Source organism: Sardina pilchardus, chromosome 11 (assembly GCF_963854185.1).
Source record: "Sardina pilchardus chromosome 11, fSarPil1.1, whole genome shotgun sequence".
Lineage (NCBI taxonomy): Eukaryota > Metazoa > Chordata > Actinopteri > Clupeiformes > Clupeidae > Sardina > Sardina pilchardus.
Genome location: NC_085004.1, coordinates 25,575,147 through 25,587,827, shown reverse-complemented (window position 1 = coordinate 25,587,827; position 12,681 = coordinate 25,575,147). Strand labels below are relative to the sequence as shown.

General features: G+C 46.5%; 2 protein-coding genes across 3 annotated transcripts in view; one reads left to right on the top strand and one right to left on the bottom strand.

The window, feature by feature from the left end:
- Window positions 1–354: 354 nt before the first annotated feature.
- Window positions 355–12,664, bottom strand: immp1l (inner mitochondrial membrane peptidase subunit 1). 2 transcript variants are annotated; one of them, XM_062549764.1, is made up of 6 exons: window positions 12,474–12,664; window positions 5,209–5,332; window positions 5,020–5,108; window positions 4,697–4,823; window positions 999–1,109; window positions 355–487 (listed from the first exon to the last, which is right to left on the bottom strand). In XM_062549764.1, exons 2-6 carry the CDS (start codon window positions 5,311–5,313, stop codon window positions 419–421), a joined length of 501 nt encoding a protein of 166 aa, XP_062405748.1. In that variant the 5' UTR covers window positions 5,314–5,332; window positions 12,474–12,664; the 3' UTR covers window positions 355–418. The 2 variants fall into 2 exon arrangements, with proteins under 2 accessions (XP_062405748.1, XP_062405746.1); XM_062549762.1 differs by lacking the exon at window positions 12,474–12,664 and adding an exon at window positions 11,886–11,999.
- Window positions 12,078–12,681, top strand: part of elp4 (elongator acetyltransferase complex subunit 4) — a 65,562-nt gene continuing 64,958 nt past the window's right edge. The window contains exon 1 of the mRNA XM_062549761.1: window positions 12,078–12,252. Coding sequence (XP_062405745.1) covers window positions 12,081–12,252 — 172 coding nt within the window. The 5' untranslated portion in view covers window positions 12,078–12,080. The remainder of the gene's footprint in view (window positions 12,253–12,681) is intronic.

Here is a 12,681-nt window from a genome sequence, read left to right as displayed (position 1 = left end):
CGTGACGCATCGCTTAAGGGGGCGAGAGGTGACATTGGAGGGCATCTAAAACAGGTAAAATGGACCAATGCCCAGAGGGATCAACAAAAAGGTGTTTCTAAGCTGACACCAGCAGAAAAGGTAAATAGTCAGTGAGATGATATAGGACATGATACCTGTGTGCCACAACAGCACACCCACCGACACAGAAAATAAACAGCTCTGCTCTGCACGGAGTCCGCTAGAGTTGGAACCATTAAAGAAATAAGACTGAAAATAAGCAAATGATGGATGTGTAGTATAAAAGGTCCAACAAATTCAGTCCTGATATCTACCAACTGTAAGTTGTTTAATGAAAGGCAAAAACGTCAAAGGTTATTCATAAATATTTATTTAAAAACATTAGAAAACCGTTTTATATACAGAGGCCGACATCGTGTCAGCTACTTCGTGGAATCCTCCCATTTGGACTCTCATTCAGGGAACCAAAGTTATTCATGGGCCACAACTGTCAAGGAGAAAGACAAAAAAGCAAAAGGCATATTCACTTTTGATCATCATTTTACTTATAGCAAATATGCAAAATCTCATGTGTATTCTTTGTTCTCATCCAAACCAATCAAATGCACAAAAGGAGCCAACACAGGAGCTTATTTTGCGATATCTATGGTGGAGAGTGTTTTCCTGTAATATGTTGGGCCATCAGTTTGACCTATATAATGTCCTGGCAAGCAGAAGGTGAGCTGACCTGGTTCCAAGGTTACACATTGGAGAATATCCTTTCTGGCACAACATATGGAGGATGCCCAGCCAAGATAGAACTAGGTCTCTAGTTCGTCAGTTTCTCTTTTTCTTTTCCAAACTACATCAAATGAATTTATACAAAGTCTTTTTTTTTTTTTTTTTTAAGTGCTTTATAGGATTAATATCTAAAGCTCTGCCATTTTTCCTCTCTTTCTCTATTTTTCTCTTCCCCTGAGAGAGCAGTTACATGAAGTGCAGCCATTTTCCTCTGTTACCTTTAAGCACACACGCCCTCGGATTAGGGCATAGGGAACTGGGCCATAGCTTCGGGAATCTGTGGAATTCCGAAGGTTATCCCCTTCTAGCCATACGTGCCCTTTCGGTACCTAGACGTGGTGCAGAGAAGAAAAGGATAATGAAATGCCAAATGTATTCCAACGCGCTGTTCTTTTCACATTTACCACAAAAATAACGCATCACCCTTTAAAAACTACAAGTAATCTTTATTTCCTTTTTCACAGCATCCACTCTTTATGCAAGTTGTGTGGAATAACGGCTGTGAAATAACTGCTCTTGCGAAGCAATTAAATGTGTGTGTTATTTCTGTGCTAAACAGCATAATTATAATCCTCAGGGTAACCCCCCCACCCCACTTGTATGAGGCTAAAGGGACAGGTCATCGCTACAGGACAGGGTCATGGTTTTAGCAAGCTCTGCAGACAGGGTCGTTATGGCTGGTGGTTCAATGTGCACCCCACCCCCCCACCCCCCGACCAACACAACCCTGTCTCCTCCTCACACAGAGAAATACAGAGAGCGAGTGAGAAAGACAGAGAGAGATAGAGAGCGAGGGAGTAAGAGCGTGTGAGAGAGAAAGTAGATAAGAGAGAGAACGAGAGTGGAGACAGAGAAAGTGTAGATGAGAGTGTGTGAGTGAGTATGCACGTGTGTGTGTGTGTGTGTGTGTGTGTGTGTGTTGGGGGGGTGCTGGACCACGCCTTCTCGGGCCGCTCCCTGGGTCTAGACCAGGGCTAGACCTGCCAGCCGCGACTGCAGCAGAGCGAGCGCTGATCCACTCTGACACCAATTAGGACTAATCTCATCACACGAGGGGAGAGAGCCTGTCAGGGCCCTAATTAACTCCCCTCGCTCCGGCCACTCTATATGTGCGGACAGGACGAACAACACATTATATTCTCATAATGGGCATCATAATATAGGGACGTCTATTTTGGAGATGCCTAACTTTTTCCGCCGGACACTGGATGATACCCAAGCCCCCCCTCCCCTCCCCTCCACGCCTTTCCCTTTTCTCACTCCCACACGAAAAAAAGGCTTAGAAGGAATAAAATAAAAAAATGTGCGGAAAAAAAAAAGAACAGAGCGATGATTTTCTCTGGAGAACCACTCCTGGGGTGTCGCACTACAAGGAAGTGCACGGGCTCGGAGACTCCCGAGTGGCTGCGCTGCGTGTGTTTTTTGGGGCCGAGCGGTTAATCAGGAGGCTGATTATTCATAGATTATATGTTGACCCAACATGAGAGGAAACAAGGTGGCTTCTTCACAAATACAAATTGCGCTTCATTAGCGAGGCATTTAATAAACATATGCCGGCATGTTGTGGCGGCGGCAATTACATCTTATTAACATGCAAACATATGCTTGCTTCCATCCATAAGAAGCGAAACGACGTTGATCATCATCTGTCTTCGCAGAGGAGCAGAAGGCTTTGTCCTCTGTCAGTTCGGTTTCCTTTACATCCTGTGTGTATGTGCAGCAGTGGGTCTGCACACGCTTGAATGGACTTATGTGTTCAACACAGAAATAGACCAACACCCCCTTATATTGTGTAGTTAACTGAAGAAGGATGTATTCTTATTCTTATTCTTAATCTTATTCTTATGTTTCATTCATTCACTCATCAGCATATGTCTATCCATCTTTCTCTCGTTCTATCCATCAATACATCATTCATCCATCTATAAGAGAAAAAAACTTTTTTTCTGCTATGAAGGCAGCTTTTTTTTTAAATTAATAAATATGCATGTTGATACATTAAAGATTCATCTTATGGTGACCATTATCTAGAAACTACTTTTGTTTGAAACTGTGTGAAAAGTGACAAGTATAATATATTTGGTCATACTCAGAACCCTTGAAGTAGCTCAAATAGTAACTTTAAAAAAGTTGCAATGGCATTATCTGCTGTTTTAATGGACTAACACGACCATTCAAACTGTAAGGCTTCCGGAACTGCATAGAACACGAACTGCCTGTACTCCAAACAGTTTATGTAAACAGACTATGCATCACTTCCCAAACACACGTACTGTAGCATACAGCATGAATACGGCATGACTGCTCGTTCACGCCACGCAAGTGCTGAGACTTTAATGCTGATTGAATGAGCATGGGCGCAGATAATGACTTAACATAAATATCCACTCAGAAGAATCATGCAACTTGCTGTTGCCCTCCCTCCCCCCCAACCCACCCCCCCACACCGACACACAAGGTGTCGAGTTAAATGAGGGAAGTCAGAACGACACCATCAATTCATTCAGCCAAACATCATTCAAACGCGTTCAATATGGCAGGACGCGCTGTGCGATGCTGTCACGTAATCATCTGAATGGCAGCCGGTACGTACGTACACCTCAAGTTCGCCTGATCCCAGGCAGCCACTGGCAGGGGCGGCAGCTGCAAAACACTTTCATTCAAATCGTTGTCAACCTGTCATTCATCTTTTTTTTTCTGCTCTCCTTGAAACCAGATCCTTCAGGAGTGCACTTTGTCCTCTGTGAACCTGTTAATACCTTCACTTAGCCAGACTGCAGAATTCAACTTGCCGTTTAGGGTTTTTAGCTTGATCCTTGCTGAATGCCTCTCGGCATAGAAGACGCCCCCCCCCCACCCCCCTTCTTCTTCCCCCTCCCTCCACACCTATTTACTTTCACGGCTCATGTGTCTCTGTTGTGACACCTACATTCAGGTGCATTAAGATTACCGGGGATAGGTAGCGAGCCAATTTGTTATGTCTGCGAGGCAAAAAGGCAGGAGATTTTTGGGGAGGGACGCGGCGATGACTGAACTCGGAGGATGCTGCTCCGGCACGCCGTCGACAACATCCTCCTTCGCTGTTTGCTTGTGTGCTGTAGGGGCCGGCTGAGTCATCCCACACGATGCGCGCCCCTCTGCCAACGGCTCCATCGGATTTGAGTGTGCACAGGTGTGTGTGTGTGTCTCTGTTTGTGTGTGTGTGTGTGTGTGTGTGTGTGAGTGTGTGTGTGTGTGCGTGGGTGTGGGTGTGGGGGTGTGTGTGTGTGAGTGTGTGTGCGCAGGAGTGGCAAATGAACATAAAAAAAGAGACCTTTTTGTTCCACATGGTTATCAGATTTGATCTCCGACGCTCCCCTCTGCCTATTAGGTTACGGATACCACAGCTAATCCTTGCCATTGATCTGATGCACCTTAAACAACGTTGGTCTTACACCAAGTTGCGCTCCTTGGCTACATCAGAAACCTGTCAGTCCCGGCAAGAAAAAATGGCCACTTTCCCCGTTTAGATTTTAGATATGGGTTTCCACCGCGGCTCGCTGTGAGTCAGGAGACCCTGGAGAAAGGCCTCTTCTCCCTCTAGCCAATCATCTGGTCCACTCAGCTGGCACTAACACAACGGGTTTCACAGAAATTGCAGACAGCAAAGGTGACAACAGCAATAAAAAAAGCAATAACAGCTGTTTCGGTGACATAGTAGTCCTCAGCCTCTTTGCTCGTAATACCTTTGCAAAAGCAATTGCAAGCAAAAGAGGTATTTACCCAACTGCAAAGGAGCACGCATTTGAATGCCTATTTTTTTCTGCCAAGGCTAGCTAGCTTGGCAAAGCTATCTCAGATAATGCGGTCCTCTTGCATTCCTGCAGAGTGTGTTGCGCATGGAGGGAATGATCTCCCGTTGTTTTGCGCTACTCACGTAAGTGTGGGTCGTGAAGATGTCCGAGGGGCCACTGGTGCACACTTTGTCTCCTTCCAGCCCAATCACTCGTTTGCAGACGTTCATCTTCGGGTCGGAGGGGCTTTTGGCTATTACGATGTCTCCCCTGCGAGAAGGCAATCACATCAGCCACTCAAGATGAGCATTGGTCATCTTGGCCAAGTGCAGTGTGTAAAATCAATTTGGACATATTCATCCAAGATACACAGTGTACAACATGCAACATAACATCAATTAACCTTGACATACAAAGAAATAGCATCAACTTGGTGTGACTGATGTCAGAGATTCATGTGACTCACTTTTCTATTCTGTAAAGATGCCTACTTATCCGTTCGGAGAAGACTATGTCATTGCTTGTGATGGTGGGTTCCATGGACGGCCCAGTGCACTATGGGTATAAACACAAACACTTTGTCACATGTGAATGATGAAAGAGACTGATGTAGCGTACAGCAACAAGGAAGACAGGAAACAGATCATAGACTTACAGAGACAAACTCCCCAATGTATTCAAAGGCACAGTGTGCGATGCAGCCATACTGGATGGTGTAGCCAACAAATCCCACAGTCTTTCCAAGCGCACGGCGAAACATTCCACAATGGGTTGCAGAACTGGAAAAAAAGAGAGATTCGTCATAAACGTACAAGTATCCTTTATATATTTTTGGGTATTATGAGCAGAAGACAACATACCACAATTCTGCCATGGAGAGAAAGGCTAAAATTCTAGACGCAACATTTAACAAGAAACACACACACACACAGAAATCATTTCCCTAAACTGTAAGAATAACTCATGACGCAATGCACACGCAACACATATGGATTTTGCCACGAGTGACGGGACAGTGACGGGAACGCTTGATAAGAATAGCTCATGACGCAATGTACACACACACACACACACACACACATGCATTTTGTGACGGGACAGTGACCGGACTGCTTCTGCAATCTAATGATCACACAACCGAACCGCTGCAGTGGTCATTGGCCCTGCGGCTCTCCCTCTCAACACCTCTGCCCAGAGGTGCTGGCTCCGCAGCGTTAAGGCCCTGACCCTGCCGAGCTGCCGCGTGTGTGTGCCCCCCTTCTTTGACCGGTTCACATAAAAAGACTTTCCGCGCTCTGCTGTCACCACGGCGACGGAGAGGGCCTGGCTCTTTTGTTTGTCGTCGTCGGCCGGCACTTAAAAACAGACACAAACTCTGTGTGTTGTCTGAATAAACAGTCCATCTCCACTCCCCGTATTGACTTTTCCTCTGGTCGTCTAGCTGGCAGATGAGCCGGTCGTGTGGGTCAATCTTTGCTCACCAACATCCATCAATAAAGACATTGTTTGGATGTTTGTACACATCCAAAATGCACTCCCCTGACTAGGAAAAACCCGCCTGACGAAAAGCGAAAGCTAGATATAAAAGCACTGTTCCCGACAACCCAACCCCTTAATGGTGGCTACCATAAGGACTATCCCGGCAACACAAGAATAACAGGCCTTGGGCTTTTTGATGGCCAGCAGGTGATGGATTCTGTGCTCTCTCTCCCCATCTCGCATCCTGTGGGCCGGTCCATCCATGGAATTAACCCTGGTCAGCAGAGCAGAAACAAGCCAAACTAAAGCCCCTTCGTCTCGGGAATGATATCTCAGATATGGGAGCGGATTAACCCCCACCTCCACCCTCATCCCCAAAACAACACCATATCCAAACACATAGGATACGCACACACACACACACACACACACACACTGCTCTCTGCCACACCAAGTGTCAGGTGGTCATCCCTGTGCCACAAAAGGTGCTACACATAATCCCATTACGCCACCAACCATCTACCATACCGCCGGTCCCCCCCTCATCTTATCCCTTGCCTCTCCATCCCATTCTTTTCCAATCCCATTCTAACCCCCCTCCCTAGCACCAAATCTCACCGTGATCAAACTTCGAGGGAGGAAGCACCCCCCCTCCTCCTCTCGCCCTCCTACCTTCTCACCCCCAACCCCACCCCATCACACCCCCTCTGTGCGATCCATTCCTTCTTTCATCCCCTCACTCCCATCCCTCTCTCCCTCTCTCTCCCTCCTTTCTGCCTGAGTGAAGGTGGCTCTGTGGGTCGGGGCATGAGAAATTCGGGGACAGCTGCAGGCTCTAGTCAGGCCCCAGGGTGGGGCACAGCCTCCCAGAAAGTCTCACTCTTGGTTAAATTTGTATTTATTTGTTTATTTATTTATTTTGCCCAGAAGATCCCATTGCCTTTCCTCATACTACAGTGCTTCTGCTGGTCGTGGAAGTCAGGCTGAAATGTGACCCCAGCCTGAAGCTGGAACAAGTTGAAACGTTCCATACATACAAGCCGAAGGTCCATCCCTCCATAAACCCAAGGATGGACCACTGCCACAATTCTTTCCTATATTTCTGAAACACCAATCACCTCCCCTCCTCCTTCCCCAAAGTAATTATGAGTCAATCATTGTTTCCGCTCATTCCTATACCTTGCATTTCCCACTTTCTCAGACTGCCAGGAATATTTTCCTAGTTCTCTCGGCACAGGTGACCTCTGTGGACATCGCCGCGTCGGCCACGGATGACCCACTGTGTGCGACAGAGAGGGGATCAGACATCGGGCCCCCTTCTCGCCGCCTCCATCACACCGGTGTCACCCCACGGCCACCACTGCTGGTCTGGGCACTCAGTGTAGGTGAGGATTAGGGGTTTAGCATAATAAGATTACACGGCCAGTGAATGATATCAAGAGATGGTCCATATGCAGCCGCCTGGTTTTCCATGGCACAGCGCGAGGGTGTCGGGGGAAAATCTGTGTGTGTGTGTGTGTGTGTGTGTATGTATGAGTGTGTGTGTGTGTGTGTGTTTGGGGGGGGGGGTGGTTGCTGGGAATCAAACAAGATTCATTGGAAAAGAACAGGCTGCTTTCAGATCCTAGATAGGCCCTCCATTCCCCTCCCTCAAATCCCCATGTGCATGCTTTGGAGTCCCGTCTGACTGACGGGGAGGAAGTAAGCGACCCCAAATTGAATAATAAATTGCAGATGGAAATTAACACCAGAGTCGGGTCCTAATCCAGGATTACATGTAAAATGACGGCACTGGCAAGGCAAACAAAGGGAAGTCACAGACGCACTTACGGCTCGGCCATCTGCAGCCATGTGGTCCCGGACACACCAGCGGGGAAAAGACGGGCACTGTTGGCCTCGCAAAGGCCTCTCCGCCTCTCCATCTACTTATCCAAACACTGGATTTACCATCTACCATTTCTATCTTTGGCTGAGGATTTCAGCAACACTGCCTCCAGAAACCTACCTCTTCTATTATAGGCCTCCACAGAACAACGCTGAATATAATTAACACCCCTTGTCAATGCCGCCGTCATCTGAGTCAATAAACAGGGTCATGTAGTTCACTCTGAATCCCCTCTCTATTAGCTTATTGTGTCAACTGCAAGAGGAGGGAGTGCAAACATCAGATTTAAGGGTGACTGAATACGATTACTAGAATTGAGCTTAATGACCAGACAGAATCCAGAAAAGGACTTGCAGAAAATCACTGTATTCCTTTAAACGTGTAACTGCCTTTCCATGTATTTGAGCAATACATTTTATTGTGCTTCATATACAGTACTTTGCAGAGTGGGGTTAAAAGGCCAATTCAAACCATGAAAGGTCACTCCAAAACAGGACAGACACTAAATGTCTACATAGCACTATATACAAGAGTATGACACATGGAAATTAAGCATGGCATCACCAAAACATAAAATAGCCTAAGTGTCCTGCAATGAGAGTTCAAACTCACATTCTGAAAATATCAAAGGGTGCCCAAGGAAGGCAAATTAATTATCTAGCACTTTTATGCAAAGCCAATAGACATGATTATCCTCCTGCTTAACTAGCTGGCCTACAGCACCGCCAGGGAGTTTATCATCAATCAGCGCTCGCAATGCTTGTCGTAATACACTTCTTCCCACTGATTTGACATAAAGACCACTGACAGCCTACAGCTACACAACACTGGCAGATTCCCCTGGAGTCCAGCCCCCCCGCCCCTCATTACACACACACACACACACACACACGCACATACACACACACACACACACACACACACACACACACACACACACACACACGCGCGCACACACACACACACACACACACACACACACGCAGATCACACCCCCATCCACATCACACACACCCCCCCCAAGCCCTTGCAGATTGATTCCTCGATAGTGGCTTTTGTAAAAGCAACCCAGTCTATTCACATCAAACAGTCTATTGGTTGACTGTGAGAGATGGGATACGAGATGTGGTGATGACGAGGGGTGGGGTGGGGTGTGTGTGTGTGTGTGTGTGTGTGTGTGTGTGTGTGTGTGTGTGTGTGTGTGTGTGTGTGTGTGTGTGGGGCGGGGGGATTCAAAAGGCCTAGGAGGCTTGTAGCCATTACAGTCTTCAAATTAGGGAAACATGAGGGTTTGGAAGGTTTGGCATCAGCGCGGGACCTAAGAAGATTACATGAGCCCAGCCCATGTTAAATAAGACAGTGCTCCCCTGAGATCCCAGATGGGAGGGAGACGTGGGGGAGATCCCCCCCCCCCCCCACTCTGATCCCCTCGCTCTGGGCAGCAGAAGGCAGCTGAGGGTGGGCACTGATGGCTCTCTTTGTGCTCGCTAATATGCTGTGGGGTTCGGGGTCTGCGGACCAGCCGGGAGGTCCTATTCTAAAGCTATCAAACACGGCGATCAGGATTAAGCCTGCTATAGTCAGATGAGATACAGTGACACCTGTTTGGTTAAACATGACCAGATGTAAACTCAAAAGATCAAGAACACCCATGCCCTCCTCCCCCTCCCCCTCCTTCTCTCAACCTCACCCCCGCCCCGATCTCATTCAGCGGCCACTAAGTACCGTGAATTGATTGCAATAAAATGAATGCAAAAATAAAGGCAAGTCAAGCAGCTGAGCAGGATGAGGTTTTGATGAGTGCAAGGCTATCAATGTGGTAGGTCAGCCTTAGGCAAACACGGCGTGGCAGAGCACCGCACGGCGCGCGCCGCTTTTTATCCGACCCGCTCCCACCCACAATGGTGTGGAACACACTGTCTCGCATTTATTGTTAAGACCTCTGACTTGTTTGGCTTTGAATGGGGAGGAGAGAGGGAGGGAAAGAGAAAGAGAGAGAGCGAGAGAGAGAAAGAATACACAGAGCAGACTTAATCAAAGGAGTTGCTCACAATCAGCTCACCAGCCAGCTCTATTCCCGCTGATTAACAGCTGATCTCCATGCATGCCAACTAAAACATTAAACGCAACCTCATTCAGACAGTCTATAAGTAGCCATCAAACCTAATGAAAATCAACAACCAAAACCTTTATCTCCTGCCCTTTGGATTTCCACTGTTGAAATAATAACAGAGTCCCCCCTAAACATATCTTTAAATATAAACCGTGTGTTTGTTTTTGGAGAGAGAATGGGGAAGAAATGGCCACGGGATTTGGAAGAATACGACTTTTTAAAAACGGGAGCCCTGCCTGTCTGCTTGAACATGCATCGAAGACTATTACTTTCCTTTCAACACTACGCAAACAAACTGGGGGCACGATGTTAATCTTGCTGCCCTCCTATCCTGTGCCATTATGTTCCTGCTGCAGCCTTCTCTATGAAGAGCAGAATGATACGGAAAGCCAAACAACCCGCTCAGGAAACGTTTGACATGTTATGACTGTGGTATTATTTGCCACAATCAGATACATATTGATAAAAGCTGACATAATAGAAATAACACACAGCCAACGTGTTTAAAGAAAAGGAAATAAACAATCATTTTAAGAGCACTACCTAGTGGTAGGCCTACAGCATGCATAACAAATTATGACCTTTTTTCCATTCCAACAACGGACGGTGTATTAATAGATAGGGGCTACTGCTCTTTGAGGGCAATTTCTTTGTCATTCTGTTGAGCCTTTGCACAATGTTGCATTGTCATTTGTTCTCTCGATTTGTTGCGCCACTGTCGGCGTACGTTACACTCAAAAAACGCTGTCAAAACAGCAGTGCTGTTTCTGCTAAAAGCATTTAGAAATGAGCAGTCTCCCTCTCCACAACAGAGCACCCCCACCCCAATCCTCCTCCTCTTCCTCCTTCTCCTCCTCCTCCTCCTCCACTGCTGGCCCCTCACATTGCCTTGTAAGGCCGATGGGTCTCGGGCGCAGACTGCAACACCACCTCCGCAGTCTGTTTTGGGTCTAACTGACAGGCAGAATAAGAGTCATCAGCATAGCCTCTGCGTCCATCCCTTTGCCTTGGGGGTCAGGCCGGGTGCCTTGACTGACCAGACTCACATGACATGGGCATGAGGACCAGGGGAGGAATTATGAGCCTAATCGTCCAGTCGACTAAAGGAGAGGCTCTCTCTCCCCTCACTCTTGCCCCTGCTGAGCGTTTCATCTGATCATACCCCGAGGAGTGTACCTAACTGCCCTCTCACCTGACAGAGCAACACCAGGGGGAGCTGGGTCACCTGATGTCATAATCAGACTGGTCAATCTGACCCTATGGGTAGAACAGTCACCAGCAATGTCTACAAATACAAACAAAAATACATAAAACAAAAACATGCATAAAACAAAGTCAACACTACACTACCACAACAGAGTACACACTTAAGCAATGTTTTGGTCTGATCTAGAAACTTAGATGGTGTGTGGACTGCTCTATGCTGGTACATAGAGCAACATGACCTGACAACAGACTCCACATTTAACAATATGATGAGAGAGCAGGCATGTCAGCAAATGAAGGTCACAGTTCATTGTGACCATTAGCTTGCAATTTTTGGACATCACATGCACTTCATGAAGCTATGAGGCAGAATCACTGGTCAGCGCAGCAGGCTGTTCTGTTGATCAAGTGTTCATTCAGAGGGATATAACCAGTACTCATGCTCTTAACTGTGAATATCTTACGTTACCTAACGGCAATGCTTTCCAAAGTTAGCTAATGTGCTTAGCCAGCTAGGTTAGTGATGTAACATTTGTTAGCGCCTGTTGGTTGTTTTGATTAAATATCAACTCGTCCGTATTCAATATGACAGTGACTGGGAGGAGAATGTTTATGGAATAGGAAAGGGTAATATCAACTCCAAACTCACCTTATAGATAGCTAAAATTGGCAACGGAAAACGAGTAATTCTTTGTGCACTTGTCAGATGCCGGTTGCCTTTAACCCTACGTCAGTCCTCCTGTGCAGAGCCCATTGATATTATTGGCTGCGAAGCAATAGCTCAAACTCCAATTGGATGAATTTATGAAAAAACGCCCAAGTGCTTTGTCAACACGGAGACAACATGGCGGCTCCCGTTAGGAGCATGAGCAACCCTTCTGGCATAACTTGCAATACAACTAGTTTTCAAAAGAAATCTCGAAGCAAACTCGTTTCTATCCCAGGGACGAGACCCTCTGTGCAAAACGGACAGCTTATTGTATCAACCGGTGTCACGTCTCTCGACTATGTGATCGGTCAGTTTGAAGAGAAAAGTAGTTGGTTTGCACATCTAAAGCTGACGTTAGCCTCTCCAGAAATTGCCTTATTGAACTGTAATATGTGGCCGCAGTAAGAGTAAACTCATTTATCACAATTATTGGGAGTGCATTTGCTTCATATGTATGGTTATTTAATGAATGAATAGCGCTAATTGAATCAATGTTTTCAGGAATAGTGATATCAAAGAGCGTCTTACCAAGAGTGATTCAGCGTTTGATCCGCGACTTGCGTTGGGACTCAACAAACGTTCAACTTGTTTAACAATGGCAAATCATTAGCCAAAATATAATCAATTAAATGAATTGAAATCGGTTGTGTTAGTGTCTGTGGAGCCGCGCAGTCTATTGACAGGAACAGCAAGTCTTGTTTGTTTTTTAATTTCAGTTCTCAGGCGTAATAGAAGT

What these genes read in the sequence shown, in the direction of transcription:
- immp1l (XM_062549764.1), bottom strand. Translation starts at nt 5,313, where the DNA reads ATGTTTCGCCGTGCGCTTGGAAAGACTGTGGGATTTGTTGGCTACACC. An exon ending in CATCTTTACAGAATAGAAAA is followed by an intron (nt 4,824 to 5,019) that starts GTGAGTCACATG and finishes GCCTTCTCGCAG; the next exon opens with GGGAGACATCGTAATAGCCA. An exon ending in TCTTCACGACCCACACTTAC is followed by an intron (nt 1,110 to 4,696) that starts GTGAGTAGCGCA and finishes CACCACGTCTAG; the next exon opens with GTACCGAAAGGGCACGTATG.